The 22,439-nt window shown below is 46.1% G+C and overlaps 1 protein-coding gene across 2 annotated transcripts in view; it reads right to left on the bottom strand.

Annotated features, from left to right (window-relative positions):
- The window catches only part of DMXL1 (Dmx like 1), a 1,781,042-nt gene that overhangs the window by 414,440 nt on the left and 1,344,163 nt on the right, over nt 1-22,439 (bottom strand). For both annotated transcript variants that reach the window (XM_085632653.1, XM_085632652.1), the window contains one exon: nt 16,342-16,517. In XM_085632653.1, the coding sequence (XP_085488779.1) occupies nt 16,342-16,517 (176 nt within the window). The remainder of the gene's footprint in view (nt 1-16,341; nt 16,518-22,439) is intronic.

Genomic DNA, 22,439 nt, shown 5'->3' with positions numbered 1-22,439 from the left:
CTTCGAGTTATGGTCGCACTCCAGGCACCAAAGACAAACCAGGTCCATCATCTTATAGTGTTAGCTTTGTTCACCTCAAGTTGGCAGGGTATTCCCAGATGTGGGTAACTTGCTCACTTTGCCACTGGATTCAAGCTAGCCTGGCTGATGAGGGGGGTTAGCCCGAAACTGGTCCCGGGATGCTTATTTCCAGTCTAGGGAACACCTGGCTGGGCAGTTCGGTCTGGACTGTTCCCATGAGGAACAGGGTCAAGACTGATTTGCATATGGCTGGGTCTGAACTGGGGTGCTGAAGGAAGCAAAAGAACGATGATGGATTCAACCCATATCTAATAGTGACTGGGGCGAGTGTCTGAAAAGTTTTAGCACTCTGTCCATCATCTTATTGTGTTTGCGTGGATACGTTACCGACATAGAGCGGTGACAGGCGCCACATGACTTGAGTCTTCTTCGACATCCTACACACCAAATTTTTTTGCCAAAATGACGAAAAAAAACGTCAAAACGTGACAGAGGATAGCTCTCTTCACGGATCTGCGGTAACTGCCGTGGAAAGAAAAGAACTGATTTCAGCATGCCAAGGTGGCACCTATATAGGTGACGTTGACGACAACGGAGGAGACAACGCCGACATCACGCGGAACTGACAGACGCCACTTACCGCTACGCATGGGTGTTGCTTGAAGAAAAATCTTCCAGATCGAGTGTGACAGCTGGGAAATTCAAAGGTAAGGAACCTGCGACTAGATGTCTTTATCCGATTCAGGCGTTATTTTTAATTTGGCAAGGAAGAGTAGGAAATATTGAGACCCATATCTTTAAGCTTACTCCCACAAAGGAGGAACAATGATGTTGCACCACCAGGATGCATTCTGGGAAAATTAGAACCTTTCTGTCGTTGATCACGAAATTTGTGACTTTTCTAGCCACCTGTAGAATAGTGATCTTTGTGGGAGTTTAGCTACGATGGGCCTGGGTGGCATGCCAGGTAGTGGCAGACAAACTGGGACTCAATGCCACCGTTTAACTGAAATGAAGGGAGCTAGTCCCTGAGACACAGCAAGTGGCGGTGATCAAGTTTCTCAAGAAGCTCACCATGTCACGCTTTTGTGAACACTCTGGAACACCCAGCAGTTGGATATTGCTGTGGCTTGCACGTCCCTCCACATCTTTTGCTTTGCCCTGCACACACTATTGAAAAGATTATATCTGCAGCTGCACCAATTGCAGCAAATGTTCTTATATGAGAGATCCATTCCTTGACCTTTTTCTAGTCTTTGCGCAGGTACAGGTCAATTGATACTGCACTGATTTTGGCTTCAATGAGCCCTGTAGTGGAACTGAATGATTCCAGGATCATATCCAATTTGTCTTCTTTTTCTTGCAGCTTTTTGTGAGCATGCACAGAGGGTCCTGACTGCATGGGTGGGCTTGATTCATGTCAGGGGCACTGTGAAGATGCGATGTGGGCCCAAATGGTACTCTGGATGCCCGGTGTTTGCCATAATCTATGGTTGCAGTGTTGATCACTTTTGCTCTGAACACCCACTAGGTAAGTCTTCAGCCTGAGGGTGGGCAGCACCAACGGACGGTGTAATTACGGGTTGTCCCGTTTTCCACATGTTAGAAATAACAACCAAAGTGAACAGTTGAAGCACAAGTAGCCAATCAGTGGTGCCTTGAAGGTCTCAGGTGGAGCATGAAGTTGAGGTCGGGGGAGAGAATGCTTGTGCCACACAGATGTCAGGCTTGTACCGTAATGTAGTTTGACAGGGGAGCTCTAATGTGTTATATGTCTCTTTGCCACGTGGTGGGCCTGCTGCAGCTGCGCTGCCATTGCCCCCAATAGCGCAGGTCATCCGGTCCCTTCACATGATAAATCTTGATGCTCACTTGCACCAAAGCGAACTTCCCCAGGGCCCCAATGCCCCTAATGATAATGCCATTGTTCTCCTGGGGGGCCTGTTCACTAGTCTGGTCAGTTAGCGCCCTTTAGGCTATCCACATTGCACTCGCGTAGCATGCTGCCCACAAAAGGTGACCCACGGGTCTGCAGCACCCCATCAAGGCCCACTGGTCAAGGACAACACATAGAAGATGTCCCTGGCGGCTACAAGAGAGATGCTGGCCATCGCAGAAGTTCACCCCCACGGCAGCCTGAGGCAACAAGTGGTTAATTTGAGATGTGTGACACCCCATGATTTGCATCCCCAGGGCTCTGCCCTCTGCCCACAGCCCGCTCCCACCCTGCATATGATGTGGCCAGGGTCGTCCAGCCCTTAGCACTAGTGTTCAGTCTCCCGCAGCCTGCTGGCGGGCACCAAGTGCTACGCTATGGGGCGTGAGCCAGGGACAGCGTGCCTCATTCCTCTATATTGTCTCTGTCCCTTGCAATATCCTTATATGTACAGCCAGTGGCACCTTATCCAATGTAATATTAGAGCATTGCACTCCTAAAGGAAGTTAATTTTCTACAGGTTAATGTGCATAAATCTTTCAATGAAGAACTTTCTTCTTAATATCAGTGATATTTCAATTTGCCCAGCAGTCAAACAACAGTGCCCCTCAACTCTTTCTCACAGGTTTTTTCAAAGCTCAATTTTCCCAGTGCTGCTCAGTGTTGACACAATAGGACTGATCTTTCGCATTTTAAGCACATAATACCTAAGGTCTTGGTCACCAGTGAGTTATGCAACGTCGATCTATGTGCAAAGTCTGTGCAGGGATCAAATTTCCAAGTAATGTTGACTACTGTGGGTAATTATCATGTCAGATAAAATCTGCATCAGCATAATTTACCAGAGGTCAAATTCGCTGCTATTTAAGGCAGAAAATGAAGACTGTCTGTGCAATAGTCACCAAATTCTACATGTTATGATCTATTCTTGAGTCGGAACTGAGACAAGGAGCTATTCACCAGACCCTTTAAACATCTTTGCTATGTCTTATGTACTGGTCTTAATATGTACCTAATAGGCAACTCCGCACCAACTGTCATCAAGGACTAAATGTTGTATTTTAGTGTGAAGAACTCCGTACCTGAATCACTTATATCTCTTTAGTTAAAAGTCACTTAAGATTGTTGCTCTAATAATCTCCATCCGTTTCATCTCTGTTTCAGAGCTGTCTCTGAGGAAGCAGCATCTGGCTGAATGGGCCAGACAAACATTTCTTATTTTAGAGTTTTAAATAGCGCAAACTAGACCCGAGACATTGGTTATCAAAGCGCTTTATATGAGCACCAGTTTCGTTACAGATGGACACATTAATTTTTCTTAGGCACGGGGAGATTAAGTGATTTGCCCAGAATCAAAGGATGTTGAGTGTCGTTGCCGAGACTTGAACCAGTTTCCCCAGCTTCGAGGTCCACCTCTCTAGCCGTAAGGCTACATCCTTTACTTTGGAAAAGACCTTCCATGTCCTCCCCACACTTCTTTTGATGGACTCGTCATTCTCAGCATACAGGCTCACAAAGCACATGAGATGTTGGGATTGAGTCTCCACACGCTCTGGGAGAAGGGTGCCACATCTGTGTGTCCTTGTCAGACCTGCAAATTTCAAAATATATTTCCTTGTGTGAGAAGGAGGCATGGCTTTCAATAGCGCCGGGGTTTGTACAAAGAACAACCTAAGAGCATTCTGACACCCCACCAAACCCTCACTGCCCCTTAAAAAGACAAGCATTTGGAAAGCAATAGGTCTCGCATTGATGCGAGTTTGAGCTATTGACAATGCAAATTACAATGCCTTTTATTTTTGTTTTCTTTTTAAAAACATAAATAAAAGACATTGTTATTTACAATGCCAATAGCTTAAACTCGCGTAACTGCGAGACCTATTGCATTGCAAATGTTTGTTTTATGTGCTCAGGCAGAAAGTAAAAACATAAGTAAAAGAATGCACAGAGAGCTGGTCAGAGTTGTTCGTAAACATCCCTTTCCCTCCACCTGTGAGGTCCTCCTGAAAGAGGCGAAGTCTACGTTCGCCATGGACGTGCCAGTCTGATGAACTTTTTTCTCAACACCCTATGCCCTGCATTGCACAGTTCCCCCTCCACCCTCATAGCGCTCCCAAGCTCCCTACAGCACAATGCCTTCCCCGCCTAGTCATACTAGTCTCAACCGCCCTATTCCATCATACATAATCTTCTAGGCTATGCTGCAGTTTATCCACTGATCTGCAATTGCTACACAGGCACTTGACCCCTCTCCCACACTTCCTTACTCCCCCACTTCCCTTCATTTACTTGACCCTCCATACCCTTTCCAAAAGTTTACTCAGCTGCTAACTACTGTATGCTTTACTATGTATTGTTGTTGACACAGCTATGCAAATGTTTCAATATCCCATGCCCCAGTTTTGTTAAATCTGGCAGCTGTATTGTATGGTGTTCTTCAATGTTCAATACAATGAATAAGAACAAGTGATCCACGTCAGCAATTTAGTTCCTGCTTGTAATTCACATGTTTTACTTAATCTTCCATTCCCTAATAATGTTTGTCTTGGATGTGTTTCTGTAGGTTTTTTGTGAAGCATTTTGCTCTTATATAATGCTTACTTTGAATTGAGTCACTTCCAAGTGTTTATAATGGTCTACAGCTGAGACTTCTGGAGTTGAGCCTGAAGGCAGTTTGAGTTTCTCACTAGTGCTGTCACTAGATCAAACAGGTCTTCAGAAAACATGGTGATTCACCCTTGACCTCTCTACAGGGTGCACAGAGCGGTGGTCCTGTGCGCCAGTTGCAACTGTGATACTAAGTACATGTGTGCGAAGGAGATAAATAGTGGTCAAAATATTGACAAGGCAGAAGTACAAGAATATACATTGCTTACTTGAGAGTGGGCGTATTGAGTGGGTGTGCTGAAGTGAAGGAGATGTGGAGAAGTACATATAGCGGAGAGTGAAAAGACGGAGCTGGAGAGGGGCGGGGTTGGGGAGAAATGTAAAATAAATAAAACTTACCTTATCGCCGCAGCGTCTCTCCTCTGCGTCAGGACTCGGACGGAACAGGAGCCAGGATGCACCCAGGCTCCTCTGACCAAACAAAATGCTGCAATGCAGCGTTGTGATTGGTCTGACCACCGTGGTTTGGTGCTCAGCCAGGGAATGGGGGCCTGGGTATATTCTCCACGCATTCTGCATTACAGCCCCCCTGGAGAATATGCCCAGGCCCCAAGCATGCAAAGTGCACATGACTGTGTGGCCGGCCCAGGAGGGCCAGCCAAGAAGTCATGCCTACTTGGAGTGAGCAGCCCCGCTCACAAAGCAGCAGGAACAAATAAAATGATAATAACATTCAGTTATTATCATTTTACTTTTCCTTTAGTTACACACCTTAAAAGCAGTGGGCTGACGCTCCTCCACCTTAGCGGAGGAGCCGCCACTGCTGAAGAGGAGAGAAATATGAGGTGTCAGATATTCAGATGGAGGATTTCAGCAATAAGTAAAGAGGAAAAATGCACAAGTCTCTAACATAAACTGCAGAGGAATTATGTGTGAGAGATGAATGGGAGCACTTGAGATACTCTGAAGCCCACTGCCACTTGTACAGACCTCAGTAACGTCTAATTCACATTCAAATTATTTCAAAATTGAAACAAACCATTGTTGTTAGTCATTTATCTGACACAGCGAACAGGGCCGGACTGGCCGTATCGGGCACCGGGCAATCCCCCAGTAGGCCGCACGGGTGGGGGCCGGTTTTGGGCCCCTGTTACCGGGCCGTTGTGGGGGGGGGGGGGCGGGGGGTCGGCCGAGCACTTTGCCAGGGCCGGTTTTGGTTCCCAGTCCGGCTCGGACAGCGAACGACCATTGACAAAACCAATAGTCCTGACTTCCTTTAGGTGTATGTCGGTTGTTGTGTTGTATATCTGAAGGCAGATGGCCCCAGACCTGGCTTTAAGTTATATATGTGCGAAACCGGAAATTATTGTTAGGACAGGATAAGCCTACATGAGTAAAACTATGTGTTTGAGCTGTGGAACTATTGTTTGAGGATTGGACTTATTTATGATGTAGCTTACTGTGCATTAATGTACTCTAATTCTGTCAATGTGCTGCCCCATGATATTAGCTGTATATGCCCTGTTGCGTATTGCCTTCGCCTTAATAAAATGGCCACGCCCTTCATTACATAGACCACACCTCTTTAAGCAGCATTGGCCGGCATGACTTGCAGGGGGGGGCATGAGCCTTAGCAATGAAGAAAAAATATATATATATATTACACACTTACCTTGGCGTCGGGTCCCGAGTCGCTGCTCCTTGCTCCTGCTCTACTCGTGGGACAGGAAGCCAGGAACAGCCAGGCTCCCCTGACCAATGACAAAGCTGCATTGCAGTGTTGTAATTGTTTTGAGCGTCCTGGTTTGACGCTTAACCAGGAAATGGGGGTCTGGCCTTCTTCTCCATGCAGGCTGTAATGCAGCCTGCATGGAAAACGGGGAAAGTGCTGATGACTGGTTTGGCCGGCCCGAGAGGGCCGACCAGTCACTGCGCACTTAGGAGAGGGCAAACCACTCCTCCCCTGCCCACTCTGAGAGCAGGGCAGCCCTCCCACCCACCCGACCGCCAAGGAAACATAAAATGATAATAAGTTAAAGTTATTATCGTTTTATATTTCCTTTCCACTGCTCGAAAGCTGTGGGGCGATGCTCCTCCGCCATAGCGGAGGAGCGGTCACTTCTGAAGGATGCCCAGTTTTTCATCCCACTTATGGTATATACCGACCCCTCTTATCTTTGCATTTTCAGTTGGCTCCAGCAGCTTTCTTCAGTTAAATCGATACAGTGGTGTGTTTTCAAATGCACACGCTCTGTAGGGCGCTCTGTACTTTTCAGAGCCAGACTTTTACAATGAAGCCAAGCATTGTTAAACCTTTCTATAGCGAGCAATATAGCAGCATGCTGTTGGTAGACCACAGGGTTTCCCCACCATGCCTTTGTGGAAACAAGTGTCCGCACACTGGCGCCATGCAAGCAAGCCCGGGGTCGCGAGATATGTGAAGCGGTTTCTGAAGCAGAGTGCATAAAGTTATCAACTTTTAATCAGCCTTGAGCGGTTTTCAGACCCACCGGCACCAGGGTCACCACAAATATCTCTCTCCATTTTATATTCATGCAAGAAAATTTGAAAACTCTTTTCATCCAGGAAAATATTCTTGCAATGATTTGTCATGTCACTGTGAACTTTTGGTTGGGAAAGGATCCAGGCTTTATTCTCTAAGAGGAATAATAATTTCTGGTTTACTTTGCTGGGTGGTCTGACTGTTTTTAAAGCAGAGTAAGTTCAAAGGGTGAAAAATAGCAAACCTTTGCTTCGGGATTTAGAAGATATGGGGAAATGAGTTTTTTGGGGGTATTTTATGAGGGTACCTTTCAGTAGTTTTAACAGTCTTCCTTAACCATAATTATGAAGTTCTTTTTAGAGGTGGCTAACTGGTCTCATGTTTGTGACAAGCAATCACTCGAAAGATTTGCCTGGAAATGTGATCCTCCTTGTGTTGCAAAAGTCAGTGTTGCGACTTCCACACTCAATGCAGTGAAGTTAGTTTCCCTATAGGTAGTGTGTAACACAAAATGATGATAGGGCTCCCCTGCAGAATGTGATGAGGGGCCCTTGAGTCGCTCATATTGAGGAAATATGAATTTTTACGATCAATTGTGTCCCCTATCTTAGACCCCAACGGCTCCATGTACATGCTACAAGTACATGTATGTTCCCTCCACTTCCAGCTATGAAGACGCAAATACATATGCGTCCAACGTTAACATGTCCTCTTTCAGGTCCACCATGAATGGGTCGAATATTCCGTTCCTAAGTATGCCTTGCCACCGTCTTTATATGGTATACTTTTCACGTTTTTCAGCTCTGGCAAGTTAGGCCCTGAATTCTGCCATCGAGCTTTTCCTGCCTTCTGCCTCTGAATGCTCCAGCCTGGACCTGCATCTGTATCCATGACCTTTGTCTTACTTCCTGCGCGGCTAACGGTGCCTGGCCCGGCCTGTTGCCTGCCAAGACTGTATTCAGCCTTCAAGTTATCTGCTCCGCTCCTCGAGAAATGCATTCCTGTCTAGTAGTTTAGGTAAACATCCTTCCAGCTACAGAGCAAAGGGCCCGGCCTTACTGTCTCCGTGCAAGTAATTCATAGCTTCTGTTGCCATGGTAGGCCCATGCCCCTTCGCATCTCATGTAGACACGTAGACGCTTATACACGCACTAGTAGTTAGTATAGGATAGCCTCTGCCTGAGAGACCTTTCCTTCCAGATAATACAGTTCCTTAAACACAAGATATTAGATACGATTTGGGATTAGGTTGTTCTGACATCCCAGACTTCTGTCTCCTCATGTAGGGCTAAATGTCAAGTCCCCTTCACCCTCCAGTTACACGTCAATCACACGTCATGCTGCCGTGCGCGCATCTCTGCCATATATTTCTGCTGACTTTGCAGGATTCTCTTATGGATCCACCCACCTGTGACATCCTCATAATGACGTTTCTAGTACACGCCCTTATGCACGCCTATTGTAACGCCTTTTTTCATTACGTATGTGTATTCTTATCTCTCTTCTCAGCTGTTACGCCTTCTGCATATGTCTTTACTGTAATGCATTGACTATATATATGACAACCTGTCAATAAAGTATTGCCCTATCCCTTCCCGAACCTTCGTGGTGACGGAATCCGATTGCCTGGTTCGAACCAATTCCTTTGTAAGGAATAAACCCATTTTAGAACCTCTAATACCACGGATTCTGCCTCTTATTTTTACTGAGTTATTCTTATTGAACTTTACCGCATAGATTAAGTCTAGGTAATTTAAATTTACCACAATATCTCACAGACATGCCTTGATCTTGAGTTCGAGCTGAAGGGGCTACTTTGTACTTTTGAGAGGCCCCTGTAGGGTTGGGGGCCCCACTGTGCTGTTGTGGCGTTCGTTACGCCCCTCCCTATAGGGCTAAGTTTCTTTGTATTCCTTGTTAAATGTTACTTTCTAGTGTTTTATACTTCTCTGCATATCATTTGATTAATGTTTTTGCTAATTGAAATTACATTCACAATGCTATATATTTTAAATACAATTGAGGACTCCTAATGTCAATACAGAAGCTTAGGAAAATAAAACTCAGTTAAAATAGATATATATATATGACTAGACTAACTCTGAAAATAGTCTGTTAATCACAGTGCTTAATTGGTGCGTGTGGTGCTCACTGCAACTCATTTAAATGGAGTAGGGCTCAAATTTTCATCACCGTCTTTGACTCTGAGCAACACTGGGAAAGGCTGAAGAGAGAGAGAGAGTGAGGAACCTAGGAAAACAGTGACAAAAGTAGAAAGCAGGGATGAAAAAGAGCCTCCAGAAAGTGAAATAAGAGACGTAAAGTTTGTGGATAAAAGAAGTATGAAGTGGAATCAAAACAAGATTAGGTAGAACTGACGACAGACTTAAAAGAAATTTAGGACCACACTTATTTATGTTAAAAAAGGTATGCGCTGATTAAGCATTTGAATAAATATAACATTCAGATCCCAAACAGTAAATCTATCAGATCTGATTAATCTAAACATTCTGTCACTCTCTGAGCGGATCATATTGCCTTCACTAGTGTTTCAGTATAGATGATGTTTACAGGTAAATGGGCAGCATGTGAGCGGCCCCACAAAGTCTGCACAGACGGACGCTCCCTCCCACTGCTGCTACCTACCTGCCTCCGCTGACCACCTACCTGACGCCGCTGCCTGCATCTCGCCTCCGCCGCCTCCCAGGTACCGCCTGCTGCTTCCTGGTCGCCACCCACGCCGCTACCTTCACTCCCCACGCCCGCTGACCACCGCCACTTACCTGGTCACTCCTTGGCTCCGTCGCTTCCCGCCGATTTTCCCGCCGTTTTCTCGGCGCCGCTGCCCCAGGCGCACACTCCCACTCCCGCCTCCTCCTTCTGTCCCGCCCCCCCTCCCTGCCCATTGGCCACCCCGCTCCCGCCTCCCGCTGACCCTCCCTCCCGGCTCCTTATTTATGACGCCCCCTCAGCGACCGCGCAGCGGACGCGCGCAGCGGGAGCGCCGACTGAGCGCCGAAGGTGCGCCAAAGGTAAGCCCGTCTGCGCCCGTCCGCGCCTGGACCGCGCCCAGCGCCAGACCCCCTGGTCCCCGCGCCCGCCAGCCCCCCCGCAGGACCTACGACTTCGCTACGCTCATCGCACTCAAAACCGCCCGAGCCACCGGATGCTACCGAGCGTCCCCGCAACGCACCCATGGACCCTTCGCCTGCAGATCCTGCAACTTCTCCTGCCTCCAAACAAGCACCACGCCCACCAAGACGGACAACAGCAACCACCTCAAGTGCATCCTGCTCAACACCCGCTCCGTCCACAAACACGCCGTGGAACTCTGGAACCTCCTCGACACTGCATCTCCAGACGTCGCCTTCCTCACGGAAACCTGGATGAACGACTCTTCAGCCCCCGACATCGCCATTGCCATCCCGGACGGCTACAAGATCATCAGGAAGGATCGCGTCAACCAGACCGGAGGAGGCATCGCCATCGTACACAAGAGCACCATTCGCATCTCGACTGACTCCATCGACGTATTCAACGCCGCCGAATACCTGCACTTCCAGATCCACACCGACCCCAAGACTACCCTCAGAGGCACCCTCATCTACAGACCCCCGGGACCACGCGCACAGTTCTGCGAAGACATCGCCGACTTCATCAGCCCTCACGCCCTCCCCTCCGCCGACTACATCCTCCTCGGGGACCTCAACTTCCACCTGGAGAGCAACAATGACCGCAACACCACCGCCCTGCTGGATAACCTCGCCAACCTCGGACTTCAGCAACTGGTCAACACCCCCACCCACTTCGCCGGCCACACGCTCGACCCACTCTTCTCGTCCAGCAAGCACGTCACCTTCAGCCACTCCACCGGACTTCACTGGACCGACCACAGCTGCGTCCATTTCAGCTTCAGAAAGAACACGGTCCACCATCACCCGAAGCAGGCTCCCCACAGAAACTGGAGCAAGATCACCGCCGACCAGCTCGCCACCTCCCTCAGCCAGAGCCCACCTGTCAGGACCACGGACCCTAACACAGCTGCCCTCGACCTCACGCAGTGGCTGACCTCCTGTGCCGACGACCTCGCGCCACTGAAGAACCCCCTCACCAGGCCCAGAAGCAAGAAGGCCCCCTGGTTCACCGACGAACTTAAGGACTCCAAGAAGGCCTGCCGCACCCTCGAGAAGGCCTGGCTCCTCAACAAGACCGCCGACAACAGAACAGCACTGAAACTCGCCACTCGCAGACATCACCAGCTCATCCGCACCACCAAGAAGAAATCTCTGCGGGAACGACTGGACAAGAACGCCCATGACAGCAAGGAGCTCTTCAACATCGTCAAGGAGTTCTCCAACCCCAGCACCGGCAACAACGACATCACTCCCTCACAGGACCTCTGCGACTCCCTCGCCTCGTACTTCCACCGCAAGATCGCCAACATCCACAACAGCTTCGACATTTCACCCCCGCACCCATCGGTCGTACCTTCGCACCCCGCCGCCACCCTCCAGACATGGACCGAGGTGACCCCCGAAGACACGTCACGCATGATGAACACCATCCACTCCGGATCTCCGACCGACCCGTGCCCCCATCATGTTTTCAACAAGGCAGCCTCTACCATCGCACCCCACCTCCGAGACATCATCAACACCTCCTTCAACACAGCAACTTTCCCGGAGAGCTGGAAGCACGCCGAACTCAGCGCTCTGCTGAAGAAACCAACAGCGGACCCGACCGACCTCAAGAACTTCCGCCCCATCTCGCTCCTTCCTTTCCCCGCCAAAGTCATCGAGAAGGTCGTCAACAAGCAACTGGCCGCCTTCCTCGAGACGAACGGATCCCTCGACCCATCACAGTCCGGATTCAGAGCCAACCACAGCACCGAGACCGCCCTCATCGCAGCCACCGACGACATCCGAGCCCTGCTCGACAACGGCGAAACAGCGGCACTCATCCTCCTAGACCTCTCCGCAGCATTTGACACTGTCTGCCACCGCACACTAGTCCAACGCCTCAACGACACCGGCATCCAAGGGAAGGCTCTGGAATGGATCATCTCATACCTCTCAGGCAGAACACAGAGAGTACGCCTCCCTCCGTTCCGCTCCGAGGCCACCGAAGTCATCTGCGGCGTCCCGCAAGGATCGTCGCTCAGCCCCACTCTCTTCAACATCTACATGAAACCCCTCGCTGCCATCGCACGCCAACACAACCTCAACATCATTTCCTACGCCGATGACACCCAGCTAATTCTCTCCCTCACCAGAGACCCCGACACCGCCAAAGCCAGCCTGCACGAAGGGATGACAGACGTCGCTGAATGGATGAACATCAGCCGCCTGAAACTGAACACGGACAAGACAGAAGTCCTCATCCTGGGACCATCACCCTCCGCATGGGACGACTCCTGGTGGCCCCCGGCACTAGGCACCGCACCTGAACCGACGGACCACGCACGCAACTTGGGCGTCATACTGGACTCCTCCCTATCGATGACCAGACAAGTCAACGCCGTCTCCTCAGCCTGCTTCCACAACCTCCGCATGCTCCGAAAGATCTTCCGATGGATCCCAACCGAGACCAGGAAGACGGTCACCCACGCTCTCGTCACCAGCAGACTAGACTACGGAAACACCCTCTACGCCGGTACTACGGCCAAGCTTCAGAAAAGACTTCAGCGAATTCAGAACGCCTCCGCCCGACTCATCCTGGACGTCCCCCGACGCAGCCACATCTCGTGCCACCTGAGAGACCTGCACTGGCTCCCGGTCAACAAGAGGATCACGTTCAGACTCCTCACCCACGCACACAAGTCCCTCCACGACCTAGGCCCAGGGTACCTCAACAGCCGCCTCACCTTCTACACGCCCACCCGCCGGCTACGTTCCGCTAACCTCGCCCTCGCCGTCGTCCCTCGCATCCAGAGAGCCACCGCTGGAGGAAGGTCATTCTCCTACCTGGCAGCTAAGACTTGGAACTCCCTACCCGTCCACCTGCGGATGACCCAGGACCACCTGGCCTTCAGGAAACAGCTCAAGACCTGGCTGTTCGAGCAGTAGCAGACCCCCTTCCCCAAGCGCATTGAGACCCTTACGGGTGAGTAGTGCGCGATATAAGTTCCATGATTGATTGATTGATTACCCTAATGCGCTTGTAATCAGAGCACCAGCTTCAGGCAAATCTCTCATCATCTCGCATGATGAAATTAAATTGGTAAGTCGCAGCATCAGGGGCCTACCTATCCCCTCAACTCCCTCTGTCAGATGAGCTAGTCTGAGCTTTACAGTACAAGTGTTCCTATTTGCATCATTTGGTTGCATTTTGTCATTAATTATTGCCCCTGCTCTGAGGAGACTCAAAGAACCCCTACACAAAGTCCTATATATTTTATTTAAATATGACCAAAGCTATTCCATATGGGTGTATGGACATTTATAACGTTGTCAATATTTCTGATATTCATGTGAATTTGCTAGGATTATCCTACATGTGCAGATGACGAGGGCATTCTTGTTTATTCATCTTAAACCTGATAGATCCATTCTAGGGGTCACCTTTGAGCAAATTTGATCCCCACCGTCCTAGTATGTGGTAGGTTTACACTTTGAACTGATGATTTGAAATTTTTGGTCTGTTTCCAAATGAAGGTGGGGCTAGAGTAGTAAATAGTCTTGCACTTGAAGTCAGTGGCTACTGTTGTGTTTGTATGTGTGCCCACTCGTCACGTGCTGGTATCGCGAGAAGGGTGGCATCATTTAAGGCAAACACGCCTTGCTGCAACAGATCACTGTCACTTGCTTAGCAGACCTGTTAGGCCTCTTTGAAGGCGTCGGGCGAATTGTTGGCAGCACTTAGGTCGGGGAGTAAAGATTGCGCAAGAAACACTAGTCCGCTGCAACTGCATAACATTCCTTAGAAATAATATTGGTCAGTTACACTACACGCACCCAAAGTAAATTCAATTCACTCTCAATGTTCATTGTTTCTTGGATTCCACTTACATTTCTGTTAAACTTTCATATACATCACATATGGAATGCTTGTGGCATTCAAGTATTTCCATATGTAGCCTCGCATCTGCGTGACGCATAGCTGTCATTGGTGCTTCCGCATTGGACGGTTAGATTCGCTATTCCCTTTCGATACAGTCACAATAAAAAAACTAACACGGGGGAGTATCTAGAGGTCTCAGATAGCAGAGGGTGGATAGCGCGTCCCTCTTGTCTGGGCAGTGTACATTCCAAAGCAGAGTCATCGGTGACTGTGCGGTATTGAGAGCGGTGCCAGGAAATGCTTGTCGTAGGCAGATCTGTTTACTGTCTGCAGATGTGAGCGTATCCGCCAATGTGCATGACACTGTTTTCACAATTTTTTTTGGAGCAATAATTCCAGCATTTACGAAGACCCTATTGCTGCTTAATGATTTCAATCGGGAGGGTGGGGGGGTGGGGTGGGGGGGTAGGTGTTTAGTGTGTTTGTGTGTGTGTGTGTGGATGGTAACACGTATGTGTGTGTGTGTGTTTGTTTTGTTTTATTTATAATGAGTGCAGTGCATGTAAAAGTCTTTTGTTTCAATATTTACTTCAGCTGCAAAGCAATAATGTTTGGACAACTGCACATTGTAAAATATATTTTTTTTTTAAATCAAAATGGTTTTCAGGTGCTTCAAAATGTAATGTATAATATATCCTTCCTCCACCCCCACCCCCTCCCGATTCCACATCCTTGAATCTGGCACCATGTTAAGGTGAAGTTTGATGGCCTGAACAGCCATAGATGACTTTCTTTGATGAAAGGACAGGTCCAGCAGCACACAGATGTGTGGTAGAATGTGGAAACATAGACTACAAAGAAACCATAGCAAACCATAACCAAACCAAAGCATAACCATAGACTTTGAATATAGGCTACCAAAGCCCTGATGTTGTATAAATCTGTCCCTTCGAACATTTCCACTTGTCCCTAACTTCACAATCAAGGATTTGTCCTAAAAAACAGAAATGGCTTGAGTATAGAATAGTACAGTAACCCAAACCTCGTATGTGTGAAGTGATTTTGGTTTGATTCAGGTGTTTGACGTTTCTATAGGGAGATTTTAAAGTAAAGTCAAGATGTTGGTACCTTCACATTGTGGATTCTGCATTTATGAAAAAAGCAATGCTCGCGGGAAGCCGCGCGCCAGCTTCCTCTGCACTGTCTGGGAAAGCGAAAGCACGCCGCCATGCAAGTGTAGGGACAAAAAAATGCGCGTGCGTGTGCACAAAGATGGCGTCGGGCTGTCCACATGCGCGTGCATTTATTTGTCCCTACGCGTGCATGTTAAGCTTTGCGGGCGGCGAGAGCAGCCATGTTTGTCCATCTGGACGCGCGTTCATTCAGCTTTGGCTGAATCGATTACAAACGGTCCTCTCCATGGCGGAGAGCAGTGCATGCGCTGCTTTCGCCAGGCGAGACCTAAAAGAAGCAAAGGGTTGTTGAGGCTGTTGACGATGTCCTGGAGTGTTGTCAATCTCCCTTAATGGACATCCGCTGATTACAACTTTAAAAGACAACCTGGAAACCCACTCTCTGCAATGGTTTCCAGCTCATCTTCCCTGCCACCCTGTGATATCAGCTCCTCACCTGGTGAGCAAGTGAAGGGAGCCAATATCGTGTGGCACCTTGTGAATAGGCAGGTCTGTCAAGGAAAGAGACAGAGGCTCTGTCAGTATTTTAATGGCACAGCACCTCCTAAAACCTTGATATGTAGCACTATTCCTTGTAGTTTTTGTTCTCAAAATCTTCCAAATTTAGATGTCGCTGAACTCCTGTAAAGGTGCACCAGAGCAGGCAACTAAGCTTTCAACCTAACTCTTGATAGAAACTGAGCTCTTTGGAGCCCTGCAAGCTCTGCTCCTTTTCTTTTTCCTTTCTTCATTAGTCCATCATTTTTTAACCATGTAACCACTTTGGATGCAAGCACAGTTCAGACACCATAAATAATGTGCAATAGAATAAAAAAGAATAGCTATTTTAAAAACAACTTCATGGTATAAATTCACTTTCTAGACAAATGTATCAAGTCATTTTCAGCAGATGGGGACTTCAAGGTACCCTGGGAAAACATGACATTCAAGTAACAGTATACTAAGCAATACTTAAATCTGCACTCACCAATCAACTGTAACACAATAGTAGTCAATGGGTAACAGGCTTCATACAAATACACATATATTAACAGCATTTGAAATAACATTTGTGTTCACATTACGGACTCTAGAAGTGTCACCTTTGCAATGAAGTAATCCCAAATGCTAAGTTCAGGTGGAATAAATTTTTCTCTGAAGTTTGATGCCTCTGGCTCCACCACGACTGGGGACAGAGGTGTCTGCGGACTATCGTTAGTTTTTGAGGAATGTTTAATGCGTTTCGGTTGCTTTTCGCCTTCTGAAGATGGAGAAGAAGCTTGAAACAAAAAGATAAAGATGCCTTTAATTCACTATAATGTTAAAGGATTTTTTATTTTTTCCATTGAAACAATGATGTGGCAGCATTCACCTATTCCACATTTCTACATATCATTATACTACTACATTTCCAAACTTTGCTTTCAAAGAAATAAATGCATGAAATTAAAGAATGGTAAGCAATTCGGGTGGTTTAAATGCAATCCGACACAATTCACTCACTTTTGTTAATATATCAACATTCATAACTGGGTTATTCACAATCACAGAGCAGATTTAACATGACAATACATAGTCTTAGGTTAGTAAGGCACTATTGATATCTCCACAAATTATGCAATTTGTACTGCAATAAAAAGTACATCATGGAGCAGAGGTTCTTGTACCTCGCTTACTTAAAATATTGATATTTGTAGGCAGTGGGTCAATCGTATTATTCTTAACAAAAAAACATTTTTTTTAGCTCACTGACTGATTAGGTATCCAACGTTAAAGGCAATAAACATGAACTCTTGCCTAGCGTCGTATTAGTTTCACTTTAAAAGTTGTATCAAAATGACCCAACACTTCAAGCAGAAAAGGTGAGGTAAGTATGGATTGTCTATTAATCTTCAAGCCAGATAATAATCATTATGGAGAGAAAGGACATGTTTCAAAAGGCCGGTTTACGATTTTGTAAAAGCAAACGATGTCATAAAATAAAATTGTTTTATTAGTCAGCTATATTTCTACCCCGTTTCCCAGGGAGACAGGCAGTTTCCCCACCTTGAGTTGTAGAGTTTATTTCTGTGGAAACAAGCTGCATTTTCTTTTTGCTACTGTTGCTTTTGTTGCCATTTACACCAGAATACGTGCCATTGCCTTTTAATTGAACGCTTTGAAAGTCCTTTCTCGTCTATTAACTGGTTTGTTTTAAGTCGGATATGTGCATCACTTTATATTTTCTAAAATTCTTTAATACCATATGAACCATCAATAAAATATCCTGGGAATAGATTCCCGAGGAAATGTTGCTGTGTGTCTGGATGTACGGTTGCCAATTTAAACATTGTAGCTCTTTGAAGGATTTGGCCAGGGCAGTAGGTTTGAGCAGCTAAATCTGCCATCTTCCCACCAATTCTAAAGATTTGCTTGGATGTAATCATTTAAAAGCTTCACTAACGCTTTCGATTTCAGAGTCTCAAAAATAATGGACGGTTTTATTTTTGGAATGACCGTGTTGATATTGAGTTAGTGAATGATCACATGGAAAAGATGCTACGTTATACACCATTATAACTTGCAGGGTGCGCTGAAGGGAATATATACGTAAACTCAAATCCATTTTCTGATGTAATAGCATTTACAAGATTTGAACCTGGAGTGGCGTGTGAAAACTGGTGAGTTGTAGTGCCTTACCACAGACCAGCCCATAGGTCCCTTATTAAAATGGGAACTGTCTTTTTTTTTTATAGTTTTCCTTAGCGTTCATGTGTATATAGTTTACTTACAAAGAACACATCTTAGACAGCAATGTTACATATACACTCAAGATCTTTCCCCATGTCAAAGACCAATGAGGTCGCATTTTTGGAACATGTACTTTTAATTTCCCAACATAAACCTCTTCCTCCCCTCTTCACTTGGTGCTAGATATAACAGTAGCAATTTATTATTCCCAACCACCAAACATGTATAAAGAGTTAGTGAAACCATCAAGGACTTTCTAATCATCTAATAGAGGAGACCTAATCTATTGACTAATTACACTGAGTAATGGCCAGTGGGATCAGCTTAGCAATCACTTGCCTAACAGAAGGACAGCAAATTCTGTGTTCTACAGGGACACGTCAAGGTGGCTGAGTGTCGTCTTTAGTGATGCTTTTAAATTGCTCAAGTAGCATGTCCCAGTCCTGTGATATGAAATATTTTCGTAAGCTTGCTCATTCCTCCCGGTGTAGTAAACTGCTCTCAGCTTGGACCCTTTTAATCAGCATACGTGACCAGGCGTGACCAGGTAGCTATGACAGGGGCGCTATTATGTTTCCTCCCTATACTGATGGCAAGTTTAGCTAATATTAGGGCCAAGCCCAGGAATTTGACTGCAGGTCTCTCCAGGGCTGGGCGAGGGAAAAGCCAGAGGAGCACCCCTGCTGGTGCATTTGGAACAGAGAGGCCCATTGTGCTGGTGAGCAGTTGCAAAATCCTGATCAAAGAATGCTGTAGGATGGGACAGGCCTACAGCATGCGTATAAGATAAGCTTCAAGTAGGGAACAACGAAGACAGCCAGTGGCTGCCCCTGGAAACATCCTATTTATGCTGGCTGGCATAAAATAAGCTCTATTAAGGGTGTTCAAACAAATATATCTGAATCAAGTTCCCGGTACACTCTGTCGGAGTAGTCCAGTATTTTTCGCCAAACCGAGTCATGTATGGCTTGGCCTAAATCAATCTTCCATGCTGTGCACTGTGTGTTACATGATTGGTTCCTCTGCAGTAAAAAGGCTTTGTAGAACCACCTGATGAGCTTGCCCCAGATGCCTGCCACATGGAGGGCTTGATAAACTTCATGCGTAGGTGGTAATTTGTGCTGTATGCGGTATAGCTCATAGAGAGATCGTTTGATGCGTTAATACATTAGGAATTGCTCAGGCGGAAATTTATGCTAAGCCATTATGTTGGGGAAGTCCATGAACTCCCCAACGAAGAATAAATCACCCAGTGTAAAGAGAGGCCAGCTGCGTGCCAGGCACGCAAATACTTCAATCTCATTTGCCTTTCAAGGTTGGTAGGTCTTACCAGAGAAATGGCCGGGGCGAAAGGTATCTGTTTTGCTGTTATCCAGTTTACTCTGGATAGACAAGATGCAGCAATGCGGAACAGTATAATGGGTGGAGAAGGTAATCATATACAGGGAAACAGATCAGGAGTAACCGAGTAGCCAGGATCTTAGTGACAATTTAATAATCTGTACTTAAGATAGAGAGTGGGCAATATGAGCAAAGGTACTTTGGGTCTTTATGGGGTTTCAACAGAGTGAAGATAAATGCGATGTTAAGGGATGGAGGAAGAGTAACAGATGAGTAGATAGCCTGATAAAGTGATTGCAATTTGGGTGCCAGAGCTTGAGGTTATTGGGCGTAGAACTGGTACCTTCCCACAAGGCAGTTCCTTCAGACAGTAAGCAAATCTCCTGAGCAGTGACTGGTTAATTCAGTCACCCGAGTGTCGGGGGGCATGGGGAAAGGGACCAAAGTCTATCCCTAAATTAATTCTTAGACAGCCCTGTTTCATGAAGAGAGCAACCAGAGAGCCACCCACTGTAACTGAGCTGCCAATTATTAACTTTCAAATCTGGAAGAATCACTCCTCCTACCTCCACCGGGAGGTTCAGTGTGGCCAGGGCTACTCGGCGGCATCCACTACCCCAGAGGAATGCCGTCAAATAACAGTTGAGCTGTTCATAGAAGAAACGCGGGATGAAAAGGGGAAGATTGACGAAGTAATAAAGGAGGCGAGGGAGGACCACCATCTTCACCAAGGCCCCCTTCTCAATCACAGAGAGAGGTAAAGATACTTTTAGAAGGTCACCTGAGAACATAGAGCTCGTAAGGCTTTGCCCAAATTACCATCAAGAAGATCCGCAAGGGAATGATATTTGTGGTTCACATAGCACCGGAATATGGTATTTTCTGTTGATAGTCGGGGATGAAGTCATGCCTTGAGAGGAAGTTGGCAGGTTTTTTGCAGTGGGAAGGTGCAAGATTTAGCCTAGTTCACCTGGAGACCTGAGATGGATGCAAAGTCCAAAACAATTTGAGTTGTAGCCAATAGATCCATTTTCGCGTCACTGACATATAACAGAATACCATCCCCATATTACAAGATTATGTGGGTCTGATTTATCGATATCCCCCATGTGGTTCCATGTAAGCGCTTGTGTGTAACTAGCGACTCCATTGCATGGCGAACAAAAGCAGTGACAGCTGGGTAGCCCGGTCTAGTGTCCCTGTGCACTGGCCATGGAAAATCAGACCTCTTCTGTTACAATGCTAGCAGAAACACTACATAAATTAAATCTGTTTTTTAACTAGTCCTTGGATAAAATGTAATAAATGGTTCTCAAATCATTAAGACAGCTTTAAAAAGCTTGTGAAGCTGGCAGAGAGGTGCTGGCTTTTAAAGTATGATGTTGAAATGTTACCTGCCTGTAAGCAACAACAGGAAGCATTTAAGGCTATAATTCCTTATACCTAAAACTCTCTTTGCTCTACATTTATGTTCAGCCTTAAATCTGACAAACTAGCTATTGTTCCATTTTTTAAACTAATTGTCATTCTCAAGATAAATCCAGTACATTTCCATCAGCTGACATGCGTTGAGGAAAATATTAACTGTATCACACAATATGTATTGATGAGACCAAATCACCATCTGTGACCCTCCCTTTGTGGTCCTACCACCTGTACCAGAGCGCGAAGGGCAAAAACAAGAACACTCGCAGGTGGCTCTCCCAATTACTGCTGTTCAGGGAAATAGTTAAATCATTTAGCACCAATCATATGCATCACTTCAGAACAGTTATTAAGTAACCCCTTTGCTACATGCATCAGCACTGAGTTTATATCACCTTTGCTGAAAAACCCACCATTAACCCTTCTGAGCTAGGCATACATCATTGAAATATTAAACTATCTACAGATGAAATAACTCATTATGGCCTGAATAAACTTTTTTTTTAATCAATGGGAGAAGCAGCAGAGCAGGTTCCCTTTGTCTGCTTCACTGATTGGCCTTTTACAAGTGGAATGTTGCAAGGTTACTTTTTTACTCCATTGCTATTTCACCTTTATCTATGGTCTCTGGCAAACATTATGATCTAGTGCGGCCTGCAATGCTTCAAAAATTAACTTAAGATTCGAATATTGTTTCCGCTTTGATGACTCAAGCCTTTAATGTAGACTCTAGATGAAACATTACTAATCACACGTGGGCCAAATTAAATTTTTTGAAGCAGGATGGAGATAAAAATGAGAGATTGCTATTGGATAAGGTTTGTTTGGCATTCTGTTTCTTTGAGGTTCTAAATTTATTTTCCACCCGGACCATCAAGAGACAAATCATGAGATACTCACAGACAGGGACCAACCGATGGGCTTACAAATCAATGTGGTTGTCCAGTCTTGTCAACACCATTTTAAAACAGCTTAGTGTTCTCCCTTCCTACCTGAACAGAAAGGTGGGATTGTAGCAGCAGCTGTTATGAATTCTACACTATAATGGATGTTACATAGGGTATCCTAAATACCAAATTTGAAAACTGCAGCATATAGAAAACATGGCTAATGAGTTCGCTTCCAATGCCACTTAATTGGTATATATTACACCCATACTTTTACGACTGAATGGAACACCAGATTCAGCTTAAAACTCTTACAAAGGCCCATAGAATATTTTATTGAACAGGTCCTCAAAGGTTTGATAGAAGATGACGGCCAATAGATTGCAAAGAAGACCATCAAGTCAGAAAATCCTCTCCTACCGAACACGAAAACCATAAGCAGCAAGTTGAAGACAGTATATTCTTGTAGTTTGTAGTAACGTTTTGGAGTGTCACAATTTGGTATGCAATAGAAATCAGTAATCTTCTAAATTATAGAGACACAAAACGTTTCAGTTTAATTGACGATTCAAAAATTCTTCACTTACTATAGCAAACAGTAGTCTGCTAGGGCCAAAGAGCCAGATGTGTCGATAGAGTGCTGCATTAAATTAAATAACACTACCAACCAAAATCAGGACTATTCTGCTTTTGTGCTTATGCATGAAATCAGGCGTAAAAACTGAAGGCGGGTCCCCAATGCAGGATGGGCACATCATGCTTGATGGTTAATTCCAACTACTTAAATTGATACGCTTTTGGTAGCCTTTTTCTGTTTC

Source organism: Triturus cristatus, chromosome 2_1, assembly GCF_964204655.1.
Source record: "Triturus cristatus chromosome 2_1, aTriCri1.1, whole genome shotgun sequence".
In the NCBI taxonomy this organism is placed as follows: Eukaryota; Metazoa; Chordata; class Amphibia; order Caudata; family Salamandridae; genus Triturus; species Triturus cristatus.
The sequence above is the reverse complement of the archived record's forward strand: the minus strand, read 5'-3'. Positions and strand labels throughout refer to the sequence as shown.